This window comes from Salmo salar, chromosome ssa04, assembly GCF_905237065.1.
Source record: "Salmo salar chromosome ssa04, Ssal_v3.1, whole genome shotgun sequence".
Taxonomy (NCBI): Eukaryota; Metazoa; Chordata; class Actinopteri; order Salmoniformes; family Salmonidae; genus Salmo; species Salmo salar.
Genome location: NC_059445.1, coordinates 56215373 through 56225428, shown reverse-complemented (window position 1 = coordinate 56225428; position 10056 = coordinate 56215373). Strand labels below are relative to the sequence as shown.

Genomic DNA, 10056 nt, shown 5'->3' with positions numbered 1-10056 from the left:
TTAGAGTGGCCTTTTATTGTCCCCAGCACAGGGAGCATCTGTGTAATGAACATTCTGTTTAATCTGCATGTTGATATGACACACCTGTCAGGTGGATGGATTATTTTGGTAAAGGAGAAATGATGTAAACAAATTTGTGCACAAAATGTGAGTGAAATAAGCTTTTTGAGTGTATGGAACGTTTCTGTGATCTTTTATTTCAGCTCATGAAACCAACACTTACCAGGTTGTGTTTATATTTTGTTCAGTATATATGCTTTCAGTTCACTTCTATGGCAGTCCTAATGGAACATTAGATAATACGGTACATATGTTTCATGTTACTGTGAATTCCTTGAGAACAGTATGTGAACAGGGACAGGCTAGATTGATGCTTTTCTGTGTGTCCCTCAGACATCTGCACACTTCATTTTAATGATGAATGGGTTGTAAATAACAAAGACAAAGTTGGTTCATAAGCTTAAACATTGTGTATTATATCATGTGTAAATGTAAACGCCCAGAGCCAATTAGAATTCTAGGCTATAATTGAAAAGAAATTGTATATATTTCATTTGTTGAATGACTTTATGCAAGAAAAGAAATAATTTCACTACATAGTTAAATATGATAATAAAATAAATGTATTCTCCCACTCTTTGGTTTTCAAAAAGTATGTAACCGTCGTCGCTTTAGAAAAATAATTTATGGATCAAACCAAATCTCAATCTCATATTTGTCATCTGGAAAACAAAACATGTTTAAAAAAAATCTGACTTCATTTGAAAAGAAAAAAATCCCCAAAATGAAGAACTTCTTAAATAGCAACCTTGGTGTTTGTTACTGTTTCTCAATGTGTTGAGTACATTTTGTTCTTTAACCACTACTAGCCTGAGTGCCTGTATCAGAGACAGAATGGCATCCCCTTTGCAGCACCCTGGATTCTTTGCCACTCAAAGAGAAAAGTGTTTGAAAGACCAGGTATCTACCAAACATAGATCAAAACATTTTAATTTGGTATGATTTAGGAGGGAGTGATATAATAAATCTGATTAAAATACTTCTATATTCTAACATATTCCTCTCATGAAGCCACCCCTATTTACAAGTAGAAGAAACCCCCAGGTATTCCCGGACTAGCCTGGTGCAAGGTCAGTTTGTGCTGTCTTGCCAACTCCTATGGTCAATGGCAAACACACATGTGGTAACAGGCTATTCCCTGACAGCTCTGTCTAATAAAGAAAGAGGCTGTCTGGTCAGTTGTTTTTAGGCTGGCTGTGAAAACATGAATATTTCCACATCATGCTAAAAAAAAATATAAATGTTTGAAAAGAAAAAGGAACTAAAAACAGCACTATAGAGGGCATGCAGAGAGATAACTACCGTCAGTCGTGTAGAAAAGTGAGTCGGAGAGGGAGTTACAGTTGCAGCAGTAACATGCCAAGGTGCTGAATGCATCCCAATCCTATTGCAAATATTATGCGCCCTTCCTGACGTTGGCCAGTAGTAGGCACAGCCCTTAATGAATGGAGGAACAGTGTGGTCATCAGCTTCACAAGCCAATGATGAGTGGAGTATTGCTGTCAATACAACTGTCATTCACGCATCGCAAACAGTGTCCAAGAGTCTCCACTTCTTTCCTCCATTGTCTCCTTCTCTCAGTAGATTTGGAGGTAAGGTGACGTGGCCCCATCCCTCCACTTGTGGACCTTGTCTGTGATGGCCGTGCGGCAGAGTGGACACATCTTCTCCCGGTTGAACCAGAGAGCAATGCACTCGTCACAAAAAATGTGCTGTTGTTGAGAGAGAATAAACAGGCATTCTTTATCCAACCATGTGCAGAATCAAAAGGAACAATGAGTATCCCCTTGTGTGGCTGGAATATTGAAATCAAACTAGTATGTGTAACTACATAGAGGAGTAAAGAAAAGTCAGTAATATGAGTGTTTGCCGTCTCATGGATGAGTGGTGTATCTCACCTGACACAGGAGGGCCCTTGGGTCTCTGTACTCTGCCTGACAGATAGGACAGATGGCCCCAGCCTCACTGCACTGGCTCCTGGTGGCTGCTGCCCCCGTGTGCTGAGGAGGAGGAACAACGCATATTTACAACCCACAAAGTCATCCAAACTCCTTACAAGTGTAGCTATTACTCACATGATCTACACATGAGCAAGACTGTTCAAGACAGTAGTCACTTGTCAGTCAGCCCACATACCACCACTAAGGAAACAGTTAACATGTTGATGTATTTAAAGTACTGTACCTCGCCACTGAGAAATATCCTCACAGTTTTCTGGAAAGACCCCCACTGTCCATACAATCCTAAAAGCTACATTTAAAAAGTAAGCGTTTAGTAAATTTAAAACAAAGGTGAAAAAAATACAAGGTAGCCGTTTTCAGAATTTCCACTACTAAGTAGCCACTTCAAAGCATACATCTTTGATAAATGCAGTGTGATGCAGTAATAAGGTCAGTCACCTTGAGTATGAAGTAGACCAAAGCCAGCAGAACTCCCAGGGTGAGGCCAGTATTTCCATCCACTTCCTGGTAGGTGACCAGGTAGCGGAACCATAGGGGGGTGGGAGCCACAGCCTGGTACACCTGGCCCACCTCTTCAGTCAGCATGTACCACCGTCCCTGGGGACAGACAGAAAGGCATAGATGAATGCTTTCTCTCCATACCTTTTGGGCCCCCAAAATGCTGGTAGAACCTACAGTTAATTCGGAAAGTATTCAGACCCCTTGACTTTTTCCGCATTTTGCTATGTTAAAGCTTTATTCTAAAAATTGATGAATTCCTTTCCCCCTTATCTATCTACACACAATACCCCATAATGACAAAGCAAAAACTTTTTTTGAAATTCTAGTAAAAAACGGAAATATCACATTTACATAAGTATTCGGACTCTTTACATCATTGAAGCACCTTTGGCAGCGATTACAGCCTCGAGTCTTCTTGGGTATGATGCTACAAGCTTAGCACACCTGTATTTTGGGAGTTTCTCCCATTCTTCTCTGCAGATCCTCTCAAGCTCTGTCAGGTTGAATGGGAGTGTCGCTGCACAGCTATTTTCAGGTCTCTCCAGAGATGTTCAATCAGGTTCAAGTCCGGGCTATGACTGGGCCACTCAAGGACATTCAGAGACTTGTCCCGAAGCCACTCCTGCGTTGTCTTGGATGTGTGCTTAGGGTTGTTGTCCTGTTGGAAGGTGAAACTTCACCCCAGTCGGAGGTCTGGAGCACTCTGGAGCAGGTGTTCATCAAGGATCTCTCTGTACTTTGCTCCATTCATCGTCTCCCAGTCTCTGCCGCTGAAAAACATCCCTACAGTATGATGCTTCCACCACCATGCTTCACCGTAGGGATGGTGCCAGGTTTCTTCCAGACGTGACACTTGACATTCAGGCCAAAGAGTTCAATCTTGCCTTCATCAGACCAGAGAATCTTGTTTCTCATGGTCTGAGAGTCCTTTAGGTGCCTTTTGGCAAAATCCATGTGGGCCATCATGCCTTTTACTGAGAAGTGGCTTCAGTCCGGCCACTCTACCATAAAGGCCTGATTGGTGGAGTGCTGCAAAGATGGTTGTTCTTCTGGAAGGTTCCCCCATCTCCACAGAGGAACTCTGGTCACTCTGACAGAGCTCCATCGGGTTCTTGGTCACCTCCCTGACCAAGGCCCTTCTCCCCTGATTGCTCAGTTTGGTCAGACGGCCAGCTCTAGGAAGAGTCTTGGTGGTTCCAAACTTCTTCCATTTAAGAATGATGGAGGGCACTGTGTTCTTGGGGACCTTCAATGCTGCAGACTTTTTTTGGTACCCTTCCCCAGATCTGTAACTTGACACAATCCTGTCTCAGAGCTCTACGGATAATTCCTTCAACCTCATGGCTTGGTTTTTGCACTGATCAATGGAACAGGATGCACCTGAGTTCAATTTCGAGCCTCATATTTAAGGGTCTGAATATTTACGTAAATAAGGTATTCCAGAAAAAAACTGTTTTTGCTTTGTCATTATGGGGTATTGTGTGTAGATTGATGAGGGAAATGTTTCATTTATTCCATTTTAGAATTAGGCTGTAACGTAACAAAATTTGGAAAACGGGAAGGGGTCTGAATACTTTCCGAAGTGCTGCAATTTCTATTTCAGTTCTTCATAGTGGAGACTAGAGCCATCTGTCACCTGTATATGACAAGAGACAATGAGCATAGCCTACTTGTAGTCACACAACTGGAGAGAGCATCCTTCCATCTGTGACAGAAAAATTAACAGTTGTATAGTGGATCAATAAAGCTGTATTGTATTTCTTCGTTACCTGGGCTCTGTAGGTCACCAGGTTAGAGGGCAGCAGTAGGATAAGGCACTTAAACCCCATGATGAGGAACTTGAGTGTGAAGTTGGTGACGCCCACCACCCATAGGACCTCCCAGAAACCTAGGGGCTCAACAGCTGGGTTTAGGAAGATGAGGCTGAGGACGAGGGAAAGATGTGGATTACATATTATGCTCCTGATGATTTTAATGTTGGTTTCTTTTGTGTATTATGTCATTATGTCAACCGCAAATGTCCACATTGTGTATCCAATAAGGTTTTCCTATTCTATTGTATTCAGTTTTCTGCTCTGGGCCCGGTTTCCCAAAAGCATCTTAAGGCTAAGTTCATCGTTAGAACTTCAGTAGCAGCATTGTTAAATCTCTGAGCTGTTTCCCAAAAGAATTGTTAAAGTTGCACTTGAAAAATCTTGTTATAGAACAGCTGTGCTTCGTTAGATTAGTTTTTTCCTTACCACGTCACTTTATACACAGAAGACCTCCACTAAACATAGAATCAATATGTTTATCTGTCTCTCTGTGACCACCGATAACTTCACAACAAAGTTGACTACAAATACAAAGTTGCCAATATCGAAGGATAAAAAGATGCTTCAAATGAAAACAGATGATTGAATTAAAAGATGAATAGCTTACGGTATATGCTACAGGCCTATATAATTTAAAATGTTGAGTTCTATTTAGCTAATTGGAGGCTAATGTTACATTTTTGCCTCATTTCATGATGTGTAACAACATGTGCGCATTGTGGCGGCAAATCTTGATTTAGTGCATTATTGTAGTGCATTAGAATAAGCCGCCTCAATATTGGCAGTCAAAGGTGATAATATCTTTCTAGGAGCTGATCCGTCATCAGTATTGTGGAAAAATTTGAACGTTAAGGTAAGATTTGAATGGAGAAAGCTGATCCAAGTGCAGCGCTGCCTTTCCTTCGGTCCTATCAGTATCGACACAGGCCTCAACGACGCATTTAGCGAACGTTCTCGGGAATCACATGTTGCATCTTCGGCCTTTGTAGGAAAGATGCATCACTTAAAAACACTTGTAAAAATATTTCATTGTTATCGGGAAGTTGGGCCCAGGTCTGCTCTGGTAAGTGCAGTAAGGGGAAACCGAAGTGTCTTACCAATAGTAAAGTGTCTCAGTGAGAAAAGTGTAGTAAAGCAGGAGTGTGGAGGACGCCAGGAAGAGGAGCAGCCATACGCACTCTATCTTTGACCGACGATCCTGAGGAGATACATGAAGGATCATATTCAGAGGTTTGAATAGTGTTTAAACACTGAAGTAGAAATGAATGAAGAAATAGTGTTACTGTTAGTGACTTACCAGAAGAAAGACTTGGGTTTGAATGTTCTTATTCACATAAAGAAAAGTTGTAAATAAGCCAACTCCAACAGCTAGACCTGCAACAATGTCATGAATGATATTTCTTTCAAACTAACTTGAGATAAATAAAAAGTTGTTCCTGACTGTATAGCTATGTTATTGTTACCCGACACTTACCTAGGGCATGTTGGATGACCAGTTTAGCACAAAGGATGATTATGAAAGGAAGACTCTTCTGAACCCAGCGGAAGAGGTAGCGCAGCTCCAAGAATGAGGTGCTGGGCTCCCCTGACTCCAGATCAGCATCAGCCGGGTCCGCCTCACTGGGCTCACTGTGGGAGTGCTGGTGTCCCCCACCATGTGAATGAGAGTGGCTGTGGGAACTGGTTCTGGAACTGACTCTGGACCTACGGGATGACGCCCCTCCTCTACATGACTCCCAGGGCCCGCTGGAGAGGATAGGTACCCGGACCTCTCCACTAGTCTCCGGGACAGCAGAGCCCCCAGTAGCCCCTGCTGGTGTCCTGGTCAGTAGCGTCAGAGACAAACCATGTCCTGCCTGATGGGCACCCAGCTCACTGGAGTTAGGCTGCATCACAGTTGGGGATTCCCTCGATTTCAACGTTCTTTTGGAATCACTCCTTCAACAAATACATCGTTAAGAGGTTAAGGAGGAAAGATGAGATGCCGTGTGGTTATAAATGTGCAGATGTCAGCTAACAATATAGCAAACTTTTTCAAGCGAAGTTCGCTAGCTAGGCCTAGCTACAGTAACTTACAGGTTGTTGACAGCATAAACAAATATTGTGATGCAGCCTAGTAATGTTACTTTGGCTGGCTAAATGACAGTCAGATTCAGGACGTTGTTTTCATCAATATATATATATCAATACACACTTTTGTATTTGGTCTCTCTAGCAACTGTTTTCTCTTTTATTTACATTTAGGGAGTGACAGTTACCTAGCTAACGTACATTAGTAGCTAGCAAAACAGCTAGCTAACATTAACTGTCGTTAACTGTGGCAAGCTGTCAGATCAACATTACAATTGACAGCTTTTTGACAAATATAAATGTCATTAAGAGGTTGTTGACCGTGTTGGCACTGATTACATGATTTAAAAAAAAAAGTACCCTTACTTTACCAGGTAAGTAGACTGAAAACACATATTTACAACAACGACCTGGGGAATAGGTTCTGCATGGGAGAGGAGGGGGGATGAATGAGCCACCTGGAACATGATAGAGATGGCAGTTAGCTAACTACTGTACTGTTAGATTTCGGGTGAGAGATCTTTGCCAAACGGCTAACGTTAGCAGCTAGCTAGGCTAACGTTGTTATAACGTTTCTTTAGCAATGCAAGCAGAAAGGCTTAAAATACCTGTCATACTGAGTCTGGAGTTTCATGACAAGCCACCGTTCTCCATCTAATAATCTGTCCAAAACCCCAAATTGAACGAAAATAAAAGAAACAATCCAAAAGAAACCTAATTCGCAAGTTAAACCATAATCCTATCGTTTGGGAGCATAGAGATAGATAGAGGACTCATCTTTATATCTGTGCCATTATTCGCTCTATGTAGCCCCGCCCACTTGACCCAGTTCCATTCTGACTCGATTGTGTTCGTGTTTCTGTTTCACAACTTCCGTCAACGCTAGCTAATAATATAAAAACGCACATCATTAACACGTCTGAACAAATAAACAAAAACAAAACATGGCTCACATTTGGGAACACACACATGGCTATTCGGAGGTCGGATGATAACCATAGCCCATCCGTCCATGATTAATTGATAAAATTGCCTGAAATTACGTATGGGGACATTTTTAATTACGTCGTGCTCTCCTTGGGAGTGGATGGTTCCACTATGAAAAATTACAAGAATACAGAGGCCTATCAGTACCTCCACAGTGGTAAGGTGGGCCGAGTTCTTCTTCACCAGGATGGGAAAAGGATTGGTATTTTTGAAGGCAGATGTTCAGGCCAGCCAATCAAGCAGCTCTTACCACACTGCTTGGGTACCTTTCCAACAACGGATCAGTAGAGACGGCTGGATGCGCGTGCATTGCTGACATTGGAAAGGCATGCAGCCTTAATTTTGTGGAAGGTAGGAAAATAAGCAGTCACTTGCATTTCTATGTCTAACATTACTTAACATAAGCGATTACAGCATACAAGCAGTTTACATGTGTTGTGGTGACAGTTTCTATAACCAATAGGCTAACGTTATGATAGAGTTCTCAGATGATATCTATGATCAATATTCACATTACTTGGTCTTGTAATTGATGTTTATTGTCATTTTTTTTCATTCCTTTTACAGATGAAAGTGCGCAATACTGCCTTATCTAGACACAGAATGATAAAATAGTCAGGCTTAACATAGCAGTTAGACCAAACGTTTTGTTGGATGAAAGTTGAATTGAGAATGTCATGATCAACAGAACTGCCTTATTAATGTGGGGAATCTGTAAGTATCCTGTCAAGTCACATGTTGGTGAAGCAATGTAAGTTTATGGAGTCCAGGTAAGTAGGGTATAACATTTATTTAAACATGTTAGCATCACATGTATTTCTTTAGTGTTATTGTTTTTCTGTGTGAATACGGTTTGTAAAATATCCTTGTGGTTGGGGGTAATGCCTAAAGTATGGTAAGTAAAAGTGGTCTCATCTCATTGGGAACAATAGCAAGGCACGTTTATGATGAAACTTGCATGTGTTTTGATTAAGTTGATCACATAGTCCTCAGTCACACAATTGTTAATAATGGGATTTTTTTCTGAATGTCTTTTTTTGTAACAAACGTTCTATCACAGGTGCAGAATGCAGTGTCCAGTGGCTAACTGGCATAGCCTGCACAGATGAGCAGCGACAATGGAATGTTGGGACTTGGAGGAACCTTGAGCCAATGAGGTTAAACAGCATTGACTTCACACACCATAAGGCCAGTGACCAATATGCAGAAAAGCATCCAGAATGTCCATCCCTGCATCCCACTACTGCATTCCACGCACAGGAGGAATTGAATAGGAGCCTGAGACACCTGAATCTGCCTATGGGGAGTCTGCTCTGTGTTAATACTGAACCAACAAATAATATCACAGCCAGTAGCACCCAGGTAAAATTGGACTGAAAGGAATATTTATTTGTGCCTGTACCATTTTAATCTATTTAAACTGATGTGTGTCTCTTCTGTTCAATGCTTTCTAACTCCATATAATAACTTAATATAGATTCTCTACTCTTTCCCAGCCACATGGAGAGCATATCAATTACAACTGCCAGAAGTGCCTGTCCTTCTACAATGAAATTGTGAAACTTGACCCAACCCAGTCAACTGTTTTGGAACAGATCCCAAAGGAGCAGAGTGCCTCACACTTGTGGCATGACTTAAGGAAGCTTCGAGGTACTGCAAGCTCAGCCACAAAGGTCCCTGTCAGGGAATCCACCAACCCTGGTAAGTTTTTCCAGGAGCATCTGTATCCCAGGTTCCACGGGAATGTAGCCACACGGTACAGGAAAGATAATGAGCTGATGGCCTCCCAGTGGCTGGAAGACTTAATACTCTGTGGACCACAGAGCCACTGTTGTCAGTGTTGAAGAGCCATGGCTATCAGAGTGCTGAAATCCAAGGAGCTGTTGGAGATCTAGTGTCCTGTCATGGGGAAGGGCTGTGATTCTTTGGATGATGTCTTCAATGGGAAAGCCAGTTTAAAGATGGGCGCCAGAGGGGATGGCTGCCATTACATTTACATTTAAGTCATTTAGCAGACGCTCTTATCCAGAGCGACTTACAAATTGGTGCATTCACCTTATGATATCCAGTGGAACAACCACTTTACAATAGTACATCTATATCTTTTTGGGGGGGGTTAGAAAGATTAGGGAGCGTTGTGAGGGAGCTTGTTCCACCATTGGGGTGCCAGAGCAGCGAACAGTTTTGACTGGGCTGAGCGGGAACTGTGCTTCCGCAGAGGTAGGGAGGCGAGCAGGGGAACTGGAACCGGTCTCACCGGACTGGGGAGACGCACTGAGGACCGAGTGCTCAAAGCAGGCACCGGCCTTACTGGGCTATTGAGGCAAACTGGAGGGAGAGTGTGGGAAGCAGGCACAGGACTTCCTGGATTCTGGAGGCGCACTGGAGGGAGAGCGCGAGGAGCAGGCACTGGACGTACTGGATTATGGAGGCGTACCGGAGAGAGAGTGCGAGAGGCAGGCACATGCTCACCACAATAAGCACGGGGAGTTGGCTCAAGGCCCACCCCTGGCCCAGCCAAACTACCCGTGTGGGGGGCTGCCTCTCGTTCTTCCCCGGTAGGCTCCGATATCTGTCAATGACTTGCCCCCAAGTCCAGTTTCTCCTCTCCATCCATTCCATGTGTGACCAGGTGTCCATCTCTGCTAGGGCACACCGCTTGA

General features: G+C 42.9%; 2 protein-coding genes across 4 annotated transcripts; one reads left to right on the top strand and one right to left on the bottom strand.

Moving 5' to 3' along the window:
- Nucleotides 1–367: 367 nt before the first annotated feature.
- LOC106603522 (E3 ubiquitin-protein ligase RNFT1) lies at nucleotides 368–7213 on the bottom strand. Of its 3 annotated transcripts, none has more exons than XM_014197327.2 (10): nucleotides 7015–7213; nucleotides 6773–6864; nucleotides 5811–6274; nucleotides 5634–5710; nucleotides 5434–5534; nucleotides 4292–4445; nucleotides 2460–2618; nucleotides 2245–2310; nucleotides 1959–2060; nucleotides 368–1772 (listed from the first exon to the last, which is right to left on the bottom strand). In XM_014197327.2, exons 2-10 carry the CDS (start codon nucleotides 6799–6801, stop codon nucleotides 1638–1640), a joined length of 1287 nt encoding a protein of 428 aa, XP_014052802.1. In that variant the 5' UTR covers nucleotides 6802–6864; nucleotides 7015–7213; the 3' UTR covers nucleotides 368–1637. The 3 variants fall into 3 exon arrangements, with proteins under 3 accessions (XP_014052802.1, XP_045573075.1, XP_014052803.1); XM_045717119.1 differs by having other exon boundaries at nucleotides 6778–6864; nucleotides 7015–7194; XM_014197328.2 differs by lacking the exon at nucleotides 6773–6864 and having other exon boundaries at nucleotides 7015–7199.
- A 142-nt stretch (nucleotides 7214–7355) lies between these two features.
- LOC106603523 (uncharacterized) lies at nucleotides 7356–9532 on the top strand. Its single transcript, XM_014197330.2, has 3 exons — nucleotides 7356–7744; nucleotides 8454–8755; nucleotides 8890–9532. The coding sequence occupies exons 1-3, from the start codon at nucleotides 7612–7614 to the stop codon at nucleotides 9235–9237; spliced, it is 783 nt and encodes a 260-aa protein (XP_014052805.1). The 5' UTR covers nucleotides 7356–7611; the 3' UTR covers nucleotides 9238–9532.
- The last annotated feature ends 524 nt before the right edge of the window (nucleotides 9533–10056 follow it).

What these genes read in the sequence shown, in the direction of transcription:
- LOC106603522 (XM_014197327.2), bottom strand. Translation starts at nt 6,801, where the DNA reads ATGTGTTTTCAGTCTACTTACCTGGTAAA. An exon ending in ACTGAGACACTTTACTATTG is followed by an intron (nt 4,446 to 5,433) that starts GTAAGACACTTC and finishes CCTCGTCCTCAG; the next exon opens with CCTCATCTTCCTAAACCCAG. An exon ending in GGATATTTCTCAGTGGCGAG is followed by an intron (nt 2,061 to 2,244) that starts GTACAGTACTTT and finishes CCTCCTCCTCAG; the next exon opens with CACACGGGGGCAGCAGCCAC.
- LOC106603523 (XM_014197330.2), top strand. Translation starts at nt 7,612, where the DNA reads ATGTTCAGGCCAGCCAATCAAGCAGCTCTTACCACACTGCTTGGGTAC. An exon ending in CAGCCTTAATTTTGTGGAAG is followed by an intron (nt 7,745 to 8,453) that starts GTAGGAAAATAA and finishes GTTCTATCACAG; the next exon opens with GTGCAGAATGCAGTGTCCAG. An exon ending in TCACAGCCAGTAGCACCCAG is followed by an intron (nt 8,756 to 8,889) that starts GTAAAATTGGAC and finishes ACTCTTTCCCAG; the next exon opens with CCACATGGAGAGCATATCAA.